The 16,954-nt window shown below is 28.0% G+C and overlaps 2 protein-coding genes across 4 annotated transcripts; one reads left to right on the forward strand and one right to left on the reverse strand.

The window, feature by feature from the left end:
* Nucleotides 1-5,026: 5,026 nt before the first annotated feature.
* On the forward strand, nucleotides 5,027-7,337 carry LOC127262031 (NADPH:quinone oxidoreductase-like). Its single transcript, XM_051290511.1, has 3 exons — nucleotides 5,027-5,226; nucleotides 5,510-5,698; nucleotides 6,785-7,337. The coding sequence occupies exons 1-3, from the start codon at nucleotides 5,127-5,129 to the stop codon at nucleotides 7,087-7,089; spliced, it is 594 nt and encodes a 197-aa protein (XP_051146468.1). The 5' UTR covers nucleotides 5,027-5,126; the 3' UTR covers nucleotides 7,090-7,337.
* A 2,583-nt stretch (nucleotides 7,338-9,920) lies between these two features.
* On the reverse strand, nucleotides 9,921-15,155 carry LOC127262573 (uncharacterized). Of its 3 annotated transcripts, none has more exons than XM_051291316.1 (8): nucleotides 14,793-15,154; nucleotides 13,963-14,247; nucleotides 13,728-13,787; nucleotides 13,430-13,639; nucleotides 12,955-13,073; nucleotides 10,876-10,973; nucleotides 10,454-10,569; nucleotides 9,921-10,341 (listed from the first exon to the last, which is right to left on the reverse strand). In XM_051291316.1, the coding sequence occupies exons 1-8, from the start codon at nucleotides 15,021-15,023 to the stop codon at nucleotides 10,162-10,164; spliced, it is 1,299 nt and encodes a 432-aa protein (XP_051147273.1). In that variant the 5' UTR covers nucleotides 15,024-15,154; the 3' UTR covers nucleotides 9,921-10,161. The 3 variants fall into 3 exon arrangements, with proteins under 3 accessions (XP_051147273.1, XP_051147272.1, XP_051147274.1); XM_051291315.1 differs by having other exon boundaries at nucleotides 9,921-10,344; XM_051291317.1 differs by lacking the exon at nucleotides 13,963-14,247 and having other exon boundaries at nucleotides 9,921-10,344; nucleotides 14,793-15,155.
* Between the last annotated feature and the right edge of the window lie 1,799 nt (nucleotides 15,156-16,954).

Consider the following 16,954-nt stretch of genomic DNA (forward strand, 5'->3'; position numbering starts at 1 on the left):
AAAATAAATATTGCATGGTGTTTGGGATGGAGGGAGTATTATTTTTTTTAAAAAAATACAATATATAAATAAAATATATATTCATCTAAAAATAAAAAATGAACACTCTCGTGGGCGTCTGGCTGCTTGGTACATAAAATAGCATTGCAGATAAATAAAAGTAGATAATAGAATTAGAGATAAGAGAATTGAGTAGAGAACGGTGAATTAATTTTGTTGTTTGGTAAAATAAAGAATTGCGTTGAGAAATGTAAAAAAAAAAAAAAAAGAATTTATCAAAAAAAAGTATTTTTTTTTGACTTTTTTTTAAAAAAAAATCATAAATTATATACGAGATTTTGTAAGATCATATTTTTAGTACAATTTTTTTAAAAAAATTGTAATAATTAAATACTTGAATAATAAATGAAATATAATTTTTGTAAAATTTAAATAATATAATTTTAAAATCTATAAAACTTAAATAGTGCAAAAAAGATAAATATATATATATAGTGCAATATTACTTTTCTCCATTTATCTGAATATGAGAGATAAATAAAAATAGAAAAATAAAATAATTTATTTTTTAAATTTCATTTCTCTTACTCAACCAAACAAGAAAATTGATATTTCTCTTGCTTGTCAATTCTATGTACCAAATACACCCTTCACATTCGTCGTTTAGTTTTGAGTAATGAGAAAAGTTAATCAAATATCTTTTGGCTAATTTTTTTTTAAGAATTTTATATAAAATATTGCTTAAATTAGAATTTTTATAATTATATTTATTTTTATTGTATTAATTGCATTTTAATTATTAAAATTCATTGTTTATTTTTATTATTTAATTGCAGGTATTAAGTATAATTTATATAATACTACTTATTTTTTAAATTAATTTCTAGTAAATAAAATATTCAACATGAAAAGTTTTAAATTTTTATTTATTCCATATCCAATAAAATATTTTTCCTGTCCAAAATTTATATATATATATATATATATTTGTTGGCATTAAAATTAAGAAATGGTTGTTACCATATCTCGCCGATGCTGACATGACTGAAATATCGGCACTACGTCATACACTTAAAGCTGTAAAAAGGATTACTCAAAATTTTCTTTTTCAATAAAAAATTTTAGATTCTGACAAAAATCAATATTCATCGTAATAATCAAAAGTTCTTTTGCAATTACGATTGATAAATTGTATCACAATTTGGTCCAATTTTAACCACAGTTAAATTTTTTATTTTAAATAAAAAAAAATTAGAAAATTTTAGGTATCGCTGATGTGGCATCGATATTAGCACCAGCGAAATATAGTGGAAAATCCGACATCGGAGGACTATTTCAGCAATAAACATTTAGTTGCAAAACTATTTTCAAATATGATCATTTAAAAATTTAAAATAATAAAGAATGTTAAATATGGTATTAAAAAAATAATTTACCCAAAAATAAATTATATAAAACTTAAAATGATACCGCCCTTCGTCCCAACTCAAAGTACTCATTTTACCATTTTCGTCTGTCCCACTCTAAAGTATTTATTTTATATTTTAATAAAAGTAATCATACACTAGTATCAATCTTTGTCTCAACTCAAAATAACATTTTTACCATTTTCGCCTGTCTCACTTTAAAATATTCATTTTTTATTTTAGTAAAAGTAATATGCAAATACTCTTAATTTTTACCTAAATTACAAACATATCATTACAAATATAATTATTTTATACGTAAAATCAAAAGGCAAAAATATCAAAACTTCTTACATACTTTTACTAACCAATAAAATATTATTATTTTTAAATTTATTAGAAAACTCCAAATAGCCCGTTGAAATAGGACGAGGGAGTATATTATGAAAAACTTTATTGAAAATTAATAAATTACAAAGTATGACAAAATAATTATTATTCAAGTATAATAAATTGAACTTCCTCCGTCCGACGAAAGATGAGCCTTTTTGTTCGAGACACGATTTTTTAGATTGTGTAGATTAGTAAGTCATTAATAACAAATTATGATATTAGTTTATTATTTTTATATGAATAATTTTGTTGGTATTTTAAATTTTATTATAATTATATTTCGAAAAAATATATGCAATATGAATATCATTTTTTAGATAATAAAATTTTATATAATACAAATAAATAAAAAAATATATATATTTATTTATAATTAACTTAAAACTAATTTTATAAAAAATGAGAAGTTTTAAAGATATATATAAAAATATTTGTTTATTGAGAAAAGATAAAAATAAAAGAGTTTTTTAGTGGACTTTACGCGTAAAAAAGATAGAAATATAATTAAATTGATCTATATTTGTTAAGTATGTTTAAGATAAATAAATTTACTAAAAATAGAAAGACTTCATCTTGAGACATAAAAAAAAGAAAAGAGATCATCTGTGACGGACCGGAGAGAATAATATATAAATAAATAAATAAGTTACTAATTTAATGGGGTGGTAACAAAATAAAAATAAAAAGTGAAAATTGACATAATTATTAAGAATAAATAAAATAATTAAAATATACTCTATTATCAACGTTAATGGGTGTATTCAATTGAGATTTTAATGGATTTTTTGGGAGTTTAAAAAGTGTATAGATTTAGGGTGGGAGTCTAATATGAGTTTGATGGATTTTAGTAATTGATTTAGATGGATTTCTACAAATTTTATTTAATTCTTTATGGAATTACATGGATTTCGTAGGATTGTAAATTAATTTTTTTATGGATATATATTAATTATATAAATTTATATCCAACAAATTCTTTATAAATATAATATATAATTATTAACAAAATAAAATTTAATATTAATAAATAAATAATTATTAATAATGGAGAAATATTGTAACATTTGTAACACTATTATATTATAGATTATTAATTTTAATTTTATAATTTTAGTTTTATATTATCATTCAATATATCAAACTAGTTTTATATTTTCTTTATTATTTATTATTATTATTATTTATATAATTTTTTTACATAAAAAATAAATATGTATATAAATAAAATAAAAAATATAATATACTAATTTTGAAAAAAAATTATTACAATGATAAATAAATAAATATAAATTAAAGGTTTAACAAAACATATATATATTTAAATATCTATTTCACTGTCATCGGAATAATGATATAGTGTATTCGATAATTGAAAAAAGAGAATTACACTGAAATGACAATATATTATATTCTATAATTGAAAAGAAAAAACGACATTAATACATATTTATTATGATAATAATATTTTTTAAAATTACTTTTATAATATAAAAATATATATTTAAAAAAAATCATAATAACTTGTTAATATATTTTAGTTTTAAATTATTATTTTTATTAAAATTATAATAATATTAATAAATAGTATCGTATTATTTATCACAAGAACACGACAAGAACAAATAATAACAACACCACCAATAATAATAATAATAATAATAATTTTAAAATCCATCAAAATCACTTTTAAAAATCTATATTTAATACCTCAAGATTGTAAAATAATTTTTAAAAATCTGAATTAATATCTTTAATTTTAATTGAATACACTCAAATTTTGAAAATTCGACAAAATTCTACAAAATTTAGATTGAATACACCCTCTTAAATAAATAAAATTAAGTAACTTTAAAAAATTAAAAAGTGAAAATTGACATAATTATTAAAAATGGAGAAAGTAATTAAGATAAATTCTATTACCAACGTTAAATGAATAAAATTAACTTAAGGTGGTGTATGAGTATGATTTTGATTTAAAAAAAAATATATATATATATATATATAAATAATTAGTATAATACTCTCTTTATATATATATATGCGGTCATAATTACAATATATACGAAAATTTAGAAGAAAATATATAATTAATAAATAATTAAAAATATATCAATAAAATTAATTATTATATAATAAAAAATTATAAATTCAAATTATAATTACTAATTAATATAATTAAAATTTAAAAATATAATTAAAATATGTAATACTTTTTCCGTTCCAAATGAAACGGGCTCACTTCATTTGAGACACGTTATTTTTCATTTTTTTATTTTGATAACATGGGAAATTCACAATCGCTGTTCTAAAATACACACTGGGTAAACATCCGGTTTAACTTAATACCCTACAAACTAGTACACGTTATTTTATTTAAATTAATTTGATTTAATTAGTTAATAATAGTAAATTATTATATTATTTTATTATATTTTTATAATAGTAGTATTGTTATTAATTTTAAAATAAAAATGAATATATATAATTAAAATAAATCTGAAATATGTGTTTAAATATTTTAAATATTATATGTCATTAAAATATAATATTATTTTTGTAGAAAATAAAATTTAAATAATACAAATAAATAAAACAATATATTTATTTATTTATAATTAAGAGAAATTAATTTTATAAAAATGGTGGAGTTTTAAAAGTTGATAAAAATATTTGCTAACTTATGACAGAAATATAAATAAAAGGATTTTGAGTGGATCACATGTGAAGTATATATTATAAAGTTATTTAATTTGAATTATATTTATTAAGTATATTTAAATTTAATAAATTTTACTAAATTAAAATCATATCAATTGAAGTGGAAGAAAAAAAAAGGAAAAAAAAAAGAACGAATAGAGTACGTTTTAAAAAAGAATAACATGTAAAACATGTAAGAATTAACACAAAAAATTGTGACATAGGAAACTGTAAAAAAAAAAAATAAATAAAAAATCCAAACAATCCAACAAATTTGGATGTTTTTATTTTGTGAAATACTATTTTTTTGTCCCAGTTAATTTGTCCATCCCATAATTATAAATTAAAATTAAATTATTAATTTACTTAAAATAAAAAAAAAAATTATAAATTTTAAAATATAATTAAAATATATATTTATATTTTTTACAAATTATACAAAACAGACAAAAATAAAAAAATAAAACCGTTGATACATGAACAGCTCTTAACTCGCCTGCCCAATAATAATAAGGCAGGAGGAAGTTTATGTGTATATAGAGTAGAATGACAGTGCAGCAGTAGCAGGCTATATCATATTGGTCTGACCAACCAGTACCAGTTAGGGATTCATCATCACTCACCCACGATATGGCGGCGCCGGCGATCACTTCTTCACCAGTCGTCAGAGTTGTCGCTCTCTGCGGTTCTCTCCGCAAAGCCTCCTACAACCGCGGTCTCCTCCGTGCTGGTTCGTATTGCACCCATTACTATTACTGCTTAATTGCTGAACCTTCGTTCTCCTTGCTTCTCTCCATTTGATTGTTGTGATTTTTCCTCCGATTTTTAAAAATTTGTTCTGTTCTGAATCACACTTGTTACTGTCGGCAATCGATTTCGGATGAAAATACCCTAGTTTTTTGGAAACTGTTTGCTTCCTGAAACTGTTTTGAGAGAAAAACGTGTGGAGTTCTTCTTTTTAAGTTTTCAATTATCTAATATGTTATGAACTGGTCTGTTTTGATGTTCTGTAGCGATGGATATATCGAAGTCGGTCGATGGTTTGGAGATTGAGTATGTTGATATATCACCATTGCCATTTCTGAACACGGATTTAGAAGTGGGAGGGACATATCCGCCGGTGGTAGAGGATTTCCGACAGAGAATCCTTGCTGCAGATGCTGTGCTCTTTGCTTCGCCGGATTATAATTACTCTATCACAGGTACTTAAGCCAATACACTTCTTTCCAAGATAATTGAAGCTCTTTTTTTTTGTGTTGTTTCATATCTGCTCCATCTATGCTTACCTAGTTCATGTTTCCAGAGTTCATATTTCCACTGCATTTCCTTCTTGTGTTGTGAGTTTAATGTATATATATTTAACTCAGGGGGGTTAGTTTGTTAGTTTGTCCAATTGAACTTTTTTCATGTACTTATTATAAATAAGCCAAAAAAGAAAAAAAAAAAAACAAAAACAAAACAAAAAGCAGAGGTTTGGGTATTGGATTTTGAATTGAGATTTGAATAGTAAAAATATTGAATTGAAATAGTTGTATAATGTGATATAAATAGGTGGCGATGCTATTTTGAATGTAAAATTGATTTTTAGTATAATATAAAAAATGAAAAATAGGTATTTGATTGATGTTACGTGGAAAAATTGGATGAGTAGTGGATTTTTGGGGAAATCCCTCGAACACACACAATAGAAAATTTGTTGCTACAGCAGCACATTTTGAAATGGTTTTATTACATTAAGACAGTGTTGTGCAGAAGCTTCTTAATTTATTGATAATAGTTTAATTAAAACAGGCAAAAAGAGAAACATTGAGGCTATTTAGTAGTTGAATGTTTGTATATATTTAGTTGTTGGAGTTTGTAAAAACAAAACACCAAAAAAAAAAAAAGAATGTCAAGTTTAGACCTTGTATTATTTGTTAAAGGACACTTTCAACTTTAATTATAAAATTATTAATTTGTTTATGATCTTGGAAGATATATTTTTGTATCAATGATTAGATTAACTATATATTAAAACAATGCCCTCCTAAATTTAGCTTAGAGCATTTTCTAAATGGGTTAATCTCAGAAGTCATAACTTGCTTGCTCCCAACTTTGGTTTGAAATTCTCAATCATTCTTGTGGGTTGTAGAACTTTGATAGAGTTAGAAGCAGCAATTATCAGCTTGCTTTCTTGCTTGCAGCTGCATACAAATCCTTATTTAATTAACTAAAGTTACATATTTGAATTATGGCGTACTTTTACCTGTAATACTTGAGCTAAAATGTTTGGGTTTTGGGCAAGGAAGGACCTCTGAAAAATGCAATTGATTGGGCATCAAGGCCGCCGAACGTTTGGGCTAATAAAGCGGCTGCAATGGTGAGCACAGCTGGAGGTACCCGAGGGCAACTGGCACAGTATCAACTACGGCAGATGGGTGTATTCCTCGATCTACATTTCATCAACAAGCCAGAGTTTTCCCTCTATGCATTCTCAAATCCTCCAAAATTCGACCAAAGTGGGAACTTGATGGATGAATCAGCAAAGGAGAACTTGAAGGAGGTCCTCCTATCTTTGCTCAATTTCACTCTTCGACTCCAAGGCAAGATTTAGTAATTAATGGATGCAGATATCTCTATAGCCAGCAATATAATCACCAGGTGCGTACCTACTGCTGCAAAATTACACTCCATTTTTTATGGATTTGAAAAAATATTTGCCTTTGCCTTTGCTTTCGCCTGTTTTAATTGTTGCTGCACATTCTCCAAGTTGAAGTTGAAGGCTCACTCGCATATTTGATTGGATTGGTGGGAATGGGATAATGCAATAAATTAATAATGCATGCTTGCCCTATTTTCAAATCCATTGCTTATTTTCTGCTCTTTCCTATACTCCACTTCTTAGTAATTAGAGCCGGAAAAAATAGGCACTCCAAAATCCGATCCAGGTATGAAAAAATTGCGTTTAAAAATAGGCTTGAAAAGGAGTCATTACTCTAGAAGCGGGGTTTGACCATTCCTTGCTAGATACCACTTTTGCTATGTGTGCTTTTGATATACTCCCTCCCTCCCATGTACCATGTCCACGTTGTCGTTTCTGTCCGTCTCATATTCCATGTCATTTTTCTACACACTTTAATCTCATTTTTAAACTTTTTAATTTATTTTTTTTAATTTTTATTAAACTAATTAGTTATCTTAATCTTAATTTATAATTATTTATATTATTGGATAATTATTTTCACTAATGTATTCTTAATTATCTACTAATTGCACCTCTAAATATCGTGTCTCTGAAATAGTTTTTTAATTATATAACTTTAATACTTCATTCTTTTATGTGTCCATCTTTTTTATTTTCATCCGCCCAAATTTAAAGTTGATTTAAAATTGTGGTGCCCACACTTCACGCAATGTCTGAATACATTTTAAAATTCAACAAAAACAAAAGTAGAAGAATTTGTGATTTTCTTTCTAAATATATATATATATATTGTTTGATTTTATATTTAAATGAATTGAAATACTTTTTAAATTAGCCCAACCATGTTAATGTGAATATATGTTATTACTAATTTTTTATAATTTATTTTAAAATTTTAATTTATTTTTTATAAATAAAAATATATAATCCTTTCATTCTATATTAATTTATTTTTTATAAATAAAAATATATATTCCTTTCATTCTATATTAATTTATTTTTTTATAACAGTTGACATGTTAGATTAGTCATACCATATTTAAGGTACTAAAATATAGTAAGTTAACTATAGTAATTTATAATACTCCCTCCGTGTCCAACTAGAAAGTATATATATTTCTATTTTGGACGTCCAATTACAAAATAACCATTTCATTAAATATCCAATTTTTTTCACAAATACCTCTGCTTTATATCACATCGTTATTTTTATAAAAAAAAAAAATAAAGGCAAAAATGTCATTTCACTACTTTTACCTACACACTATAATTAAAATACTATTATTCCTTAATCTCCGCGCCAAAAGTAAATGTATACTTTTAGCTTGGACGGAGGGAGTATTATTTTATTATTTTTTATATAAGTGGTTTTATTGGTAGTTTTAAAATAAAAATTAATATATGATTTTTTTATAAAAAAATAGAGATAAAAAATTTATATAATACAAATAAATAAAAAATTATATAATTAATATAAACTAATTTTATAAAAAAAATAAAAAATTTTAAATATAGGTAAAAATACATTTTAATCAACGACTGTGATAGAAATAGAAGAATTTCAAGTAAATTTTACTATGTATGATATTATAAAGTTAATTAATTAAATATATTTTAAATGTAAAAAATAGAAACATGTAATAAATATAATCAAAACATGTAACTAATAATATGCAATTTTAAAAAATACAATTTACTTCTAAATTAATTAATTGTATTTTACAATCTATTTAATTTTTTTTATAAATTATATTTTAAAAAATATATATTATCTAGTATAAATTAAAAATTTATAATTTTAAAATTTCATATCTGTTATATTTTTTAAAATTAATTTCAATATAATATACACTATAATTATTTTATGTTATATTATTATTATTATTATTATTATTATTATTATTATTATTATTATTAAATATAAAATAATTAATTTAATTTTAAAAATACTTCAATGTTTCTTTTTTACTACCTCCGTCACTGTCAATTTATCCATTTACTTTTTGCATTTTAATCTTTGAATATTAATTATTATATAAATTTAAAAAAAATGACAAAAATACTGTCAATGACATTTGTAAAAATATATATATATATATATATAAATATAAGGATATTTTTAATGTTAAAAACAATAACGAACTAAATGCAAATAGATAGATTGACAATGGATGACAGTGAACTGAGATAGTATTATTTTTTTCAAAGTTGTTTGTGCTTATATAAAATTTATCAATATACACCATGTCAACTTACATATCTTATTTGGTTTCCCTCCCTCCCCTCCCCTCCCCTCCCCCTACTTCTGCTCATGTCTATAGTAAAACATAAAGGGTGCTTGTCTGAAATTTGGATTTTGAATTGGAATTTGAATAGTAAAAATTTTGAATTTGAAAAGTTGTATGATGTGATATAAATAGGTGTTTGATGTGATATTTTGAATGTAAAATTGATTTTTAATATATTATAAAAAAATAAAAAATAGGTGTTTGATTTGATGTTTTTGGAAGAAAAAAATTGGATGAATAGTGTAAATCCAATCCAATCCCCCAAACAAACACACCCCAAATGAATGCAAATCATTTCAAATTCAAAATACAAATATTGAGATATAAAAGAGAATATTTTGGAAATGAAAAAAATCCATAAAAACCATCTTCCAAAAAACAAGAACAAAAAAAACATAACAATACCACTTGTTTTCTAGCTCTTTAAATATATACACATTAATACAATATATATATATATATAATGTATATTTTATTCGCTAAGGAAAATTAACAATTAAACACAAAATTTCTTTCATTGTCACCATACATATGATATACATGCATAAATATATATACATATGGTAGGGTAGGGTAGTATCAACCATGGTTGTTCTTATCATATATATGTATATATATATATGTACACGTAAGTAAATTGTCTACTCTACAGCTACATGAACGATGATTAATCAGATGTAAAGGTTTGAAGATATTACCAGGGTTCAGAATTGTTGAAAAGGATACTTTTGCTGTCTTGGGGCCCCCGCCGAGACCAACCCTCCTCCATCATAATCAGCTTCAACCGAATTATTAACTCCTCCACCGCGGCAGCAGCAGCAGCAGCACCGTCTTCCTCCCCCTCCAACTCATCGCTTGAGCCTAAGCCTGCTTGCTGCTGATACAAATTGTCGGGAATATGCATATTTATGTTACTAGCTAGCTAGCCTACCTAGACTTGAGAAAGCATTATATATATATATATATATATAAGAAGATCCATCCACCTGGTAAAGTTTAAGGTACTGCAAAGATTCCTCATAAAATCCACAATGGTACAGGAGAACTGCATAGTCTCTTAGTTCCTTGGGATCAGTTTTCAGTAAGATAAGGCGCTCGCATGCTGTCATCAGTGACATCACACACATACATCAGAACAAACCAAAATTTACGACTTTTCCAATATATATTCTATCCTTCTAAATCATTTTTCTCATCTCTGCAATCAAAGTTAATGGAATCGACTATAAATTAAATCAATTTAAGTTGTGTATTTTAGTAAAAGAGTTATACTATCATTTTCAATCAACTAAAATATTGGAAGATTACTAATCTAACTCAACACAGGGGATAAACAATCCCATCCCTCGGAACAAACTCTTTGGTCTATTCTTCAATCCATGAAAACAAATACTACAAGTTAGCATACCTGCTAGTGCACGCCGTATATCACCAAATCGAACACTAGTCCAAACACCTCTTTGCAGCCTATGACGAGCAGCTTTAGCAGATGCAAGTTCAAAGGCACTACATCAGACAAAGGAGTCGAGTAAAAATTAGTGATGCATGCAGAGGAGGAACATACTTCATTACAGGTAACTATATGATATCAATGTAAACTCCATAGTCTCATTGAAGCATATGTCATTACTAGAGGTATTTCCTACTATTTTATAAAGCGTAACAACTACACCCAGGGCCTATACTGTGCTTTTGATGGGTCTGGAGCAAAAATAAAGTCTTTACTTTATTTTTTATGTATGAATAATATAAAAATAATAAATTTAAATTATATATTTGATTATTTAATAAAAATTTGGGTTTTTTTTGGTTTTGCTTTCAAACTATTTTTTATTATTCAATTTCAATAAAAATATGTACTATTTTTCTTATTAAATATCACATTTAAATACTCTTTAAACCAAAATTTAAATAAAAACTCATATTTAAACTCATACCAATCAAACTTTAATATATATATTTGGCAAAACTGCACAAAACCCAATTTCACTAAATTGGGTCAAACTAAACTTTGCATCTAACCCCCCTAGACCATCTTTATTTAACAGAATGTTTAACATGCACGCATCGTGCAAATAAGTTTCAAAATCTTCAAATTAAAAACATATTCATTCATTTTATATTTAGTCTTAAAGAATACTTAAAAAATTCATACAACCAAAGGCAAACTACTATTTCTCAGTATATTTAATTTTTGTTGAGGCTAAATATAAGAAAGAATAATTATATTTGTAAATTGGTTTAGAAATAAAGATTCTGAAACTCATATGCAGTTTCAACATGTACAGATCAAACAGACGGCCAAAAGGATTAGACAAAAAGTTATGAAATCATGAGAGAATCTGATACAATTTTGAAAATACGAAGGATTTGGCTGTAATTTCGTAAAATCACATGTGGGTTTTGTGCAGTTTTGACTATATTTTCTAATATTATACTACATATGTTTATAAAAATTTATTTTTATGTATATAATTCTTATTTTTTGTTTTAGTTTTTTTATAAAACGGGCCCTTTAGCATGGGCCCAGGCCGTCATGGCCTACACCTACACTTTTATAGCTTTATAAGCTTAAATCAAAACTAGAATTCCAATGAAAAATGGGGTGTGTTCTTTCACCAATATCCAAAAACACATTTCCCCGAAAAAATTAATATATTACACACGCTTATTTTTATATTAATTACACAATTTTCTATATCTCACGAAAAAAAATATCTTTTCAAACAATTTACTAAACTGGCTGGCCAATTTATTTTACCCATCTAAAGTGAACATGAAATTTTCTAGACTTAAAATGCCTTATTGAACTAAATACACATAAAATATTAAGCTTAAAAAAAATGCAAACTACATGTAATTCTTCCAACACCCTTCTTCACACAAGGTTTTTTAATAAAATTGCACATGAAACATTTTTTTATTTTTTTCTGTAAATCAGAAATGGTGAAATTTGAAATATAAACATCCAAATACCATGTAAAATGTCCACCACCTTAGCAGATGCAAGAAATAATTTTCAAGGGCAGTGCACATGAGAAAAGGAGGCAGAAACGTTATAAAGGAGGCATCATTAAAAAGTGTTGCAATATTGGACTTAAACACAAGAAACTGAATGAATTAAAAATAAAATTATATATTAAAGATCAAAGTAGCTTTTATATAATAATTTTTTATATAAACCAATATAGTGATAGCTAAAAATGATTAATGAAAAATAGTAAACTATAAAGTACTTCATTATTCTAAGCTCTTATAAACTCATATAAATTGTAATATGTGTAATTCTCTATGTTGTACCCAAAATTTAGGTATTATAATGGAACTTTGTCAAAAAAGGACTAATACGATGTAACCTTTGAGCAGTCCCTCATCACTGTGTAACCCCATAATTCTTGTATTATTCATTGTCTTGTGCTGTGTCTACCATTTCCCAACATTTCATCTGCAATTCAATAATATTATATCTAAAAGATTTCGAAAGTACCTTTCGGTAGTGTTATTTGGTCCGATGAAACACTGAGCAGCTTGTGCTGCGCTTAAAAATGGACTTCTAGAATTATCGAGTTGAAATGGCCAGAAAGCATTTTTTAAATCTTTCAACATCTGCATCAATACATTTGACAGATTAAGTACCCACCAACATGAGGAAACACATTATAAAAAGGATTTATAATGCCAGTTTAGGCAAATTCTTGAGCCAACCAAGTCAAGCTCTAGATTACAATGAAGTATCTGACCTTCTAGAAGCTCTATAATGTGACCTCAATAACTTGTTGAGATTATTTCTACTGGCAGGGCCAAAATTAGTTAAGAATACAAGCGACAATGACATGAATTAGAGAAATACATCCAAGAATCTAATATTCACAGAGGAAAGACACATGAAATTGAATTTAACAATTGAGGAAAGATGGCATAAGTATTCTACAATTTAGTAAATAAATCTTTTAACATTTTACCTCCACCAATAAAGATTGTGTGGTCATGATATGTAATTGATCAGATTCTGTGCTCTTTTTTTTTTGATAGCCCCTGGGACAACTATGAGAATCATGAGGGAAGAAGATTTCCACATCAAAATCTAGGACACCCCAAATGCGAAGCATCTTTAGAATCTCTGAGTAAATAATTGAGAGCATCGAGACAGAACCTGAGCGATGCGTCAAGACCTGTACAAGAAATGCAATTTTCAGGAGCAATGAACCATAACTTAGTCTAACACCAAAATTTATTAGTTGTGGAAGCTTAGATACAAACTGAATTGAGATACAAGGCACGCTGCTCTATGTGGGTTTTTTCGGCTGTTCTTCGAAATCCCTGAAAAAGGACAAGGCCATGTTCTAGTTGGGAATCTACATTTCAGCATTAGGTAAACAAATTTGTAAAATAATGATAAACTAAGCTACACAAAGAGCAAATACTTTGAAAGAAATTCTCTTTTGTTATGCAGCAACCTAATTTCTAATAAACTTAGCATACAAGATTAACTTACTTTATTAACATATAGGTATCTTTCTAAACACTCCAGAAAATTCTCGGGCGAGGATCTATATGAAGAACTATAATGAGAGCAATAACCCATAGAAAGGCTATCCAATCTTTCAATAAAATCATCTATAGGAAGAGGAACAGAAGAGTGTGATATAAGAGAGTCATCTTCAGCCGCAATATGAAGAGCTGCTCTACCCAAATCAACCCTTCTATTTACACTTATGCTTGTTTCTCTCTCAATGTCACATAACTTTTCAATCTGCGAGCAAAATCCAACTCTGGCAGCCTGTTCAAACAGAGAAAGGATGATGCCATTTACTATTTTATTCCATGGATAATTGTAAGCTCTAAGAAACATATTTAATACTAGTAGTATCTTTCATTACTTTGCTACCGAAACCTCATCCAAGAAGAAACGTATTTCCTTTAACTTGATTTGTTTAAGTGTTATTTTTTCCTTAATCATCCAAGTGAATAGTAGTTCGATTGTGATGTCTTGTATGAATAATAATTGCCTGGCATAATAATTTTGAGAGTGAAATCTAGCAATTGAACAGTTTCAGAAAACTCAAGGCAAAGTGTTACAACATACAACATCAATAGTAAAGCTGTTAATAAACATCCATGGTGATCACCAAAACTGAGTGCAATTCTTAACTACGATCCCTTACCACTAATTGTGTGGTAAGTATGTATATCCCAGCCAGTTCGAGGCACACAACAGTTTAACTAAGAAAGCTACTGAAAATTCAGTTAAGAAAGATCAATGATCTAAATCTGAAAAATTCTAGCAATTATCAGTTAATCACAACACAAACTGAAAACTCATACCCGTGCGTGAGTGGTATCCATGCCAGATGCATCCAGAGCATCGTGAAGCACGAAATTCCGCTCATCCACAGCTGATAATTCGTGCTTACACCTGCAACTGAAAGTCTGCGGCGATGGACAGATGCGGAATTTAGAAAATTTCCACGGATAGTAATTTGGAGCCGACGATGAAGTTGATGTATAGGAGAAAATGGAGGAGCAGATTTTGGAGGAAATCAAGGCGAAAGCCATGGGTGAAGGAAACCAGACAGATTTTAGGAGGGATTTTGTTGGGAAACACAAAGAATGATCGGAAAAACGATTAGCTCGGCAGGCAGGCGCTGTGGTCTGTCTGGTTGCCTCGCCACCGGAAATATTAATAACGTTTTTAAATAAATAATAAATAAGTACTCCACTCGTCCCCACGTATCGTCTACTTCTGTACACTGTAATACTGGAGGATAAAAGTACACTCTCAATAAATAATTAAAAAATATAATCCCTCATTCCCACCGAAATTAAACCTTTTTATTATTAGAAAGTAAACCTTTATATTATTAGAGACACAGTAATAATATTTAATTAATTAATACTCTCTCCGTCCAAGCTTAAAGTAATAGCAGAGATTAAAAAATAATAATATTTTAATTATAGTGGACAAATAAAAGTAGTAAAATGACATTTTTGCTCTTACTTTTTTGGTATAAAAATAATGATGTGACGTAAAGTAAGGGTATTTGTGGAAAAAATGGGTATTTAATGAAATGGTTACTTTGTAATTGGACGTCCCAAAATAGAAATATGTATATTTTCTAACTGGACGGAGAGAGTAATAATTAGTTATGATATTATTATACTCTTTTCATCCACTGCCTAGCCTATGTATCCGTTTACTTTTTACATATAGATTTTAGTATATTAGTATTATATTGATATGTAATACAATTGATATACATAAAGACTATTATATCCCGGTATTAAGTGGTGTTATTTGATGACATTTGTGTAATATTATTGTTGAGCACAAAAAATGATGTGTAGGGTTTCCGAGAATGGGCCTATTAAATTAGTTTAAGGATTGGTGTAGAGTTTAGTGGGCTTGTTAATAGTAGTATGATCTTCAAAAGGAGTCCAAATATAAGTCCGAGTGCTGTTAAGGAAAAAGCTTCATCGGGAGAAAACGGAGGTCAGACATAATAAGGTCAGACACATAGATCGGGCGTGATAAGATCGAGTACGAAGGTCGGACGTGATAAGGTCGGGCACTGAGGTCGGACGTGATCAGGTCAGGCTCGGAAGTTGGACGTGATAAGGTCGGGCACTGAGGTCGGACGTGCCGGGCTCGAAGGTCAGACGTGATAAGGTCGGGCACTGAGGTCGGACGTGATCAGGTCAGGCTCGGAAGTTGGACGTAATAAGGTCGGGTACTGAGGTAGGACGTGCCGGGCTCGAAGGTCGGACGTGATAAGGTCGGGCACTGAAGTTGGACGTGATCAGGTCGGACAGGAAGATCGGACGTGATAAGATCGGACACGGAGGGCGGACCTGATAAGGTCGGGCACTGAGGTCGGACGTGATCAGGTCGGGCTCGCAGGTCGGAGGTCGGACGCGATAAGGTCGGGCGTCTAGATCGGACGTAATAAAGTCGAACACGGAGGGTGGACCTGATAAGGTCGGGCGTTATGTAGGTCGGGTGAAATGAAGTCAGACAAGGAGAAAACAAATGAAGGAAATAGTATACGTCCAGGTCGGACGGCATATAGATCGGGCAAAATGAAGTTAGACGAAGAGATAATTGATGCGGGGTCAAACAAGTGGAAGATAGACACTAGGAGACGGAGCAGTAGGTTCACAAGTCGGGCGAAAAGCAGTTTTGGGCGGTTGAAGGAAGTTTCAACCGATGAGCGGGTATGGAGGCACGATTTGATAATGGCGGTTGACATGAGTTTTAAATAGGTCTGTTCATGACCTAAAAAACCATCTTAGGTCGACATCAAATTCAAGAGAATTGTTTTTGGGGATCACCACTTACTTTTCAGTTGTAGTTTTTATTTCCCTAGTTTATCTATGTATCCTACAATGTCTAGGAATTCCTAATCTCAGGCATTTAATTTATCAAATTCGAAGATAATTTCTATTTTCGGATTTTACTTTTTATTGTTGAAAAATTGCATCAACAATTA

The sequence above is a fragment of the Andrographis paniculata genome, unplaced genomic scaffold (assembly GCF_009805555.1).
Source record: "Andrographis paniculata isolate CXL003 unplaced genomic scaffold, ASM980555v1 Contig65END, whole genome shotgun sequence".
Taxonomy (NCBI): Eukaryota; Viridiplantae; Streptophyta; class Magnoliopsida; order Lamiales; family Acanthaceae; genus Andrographis; species Andrographis paniculata.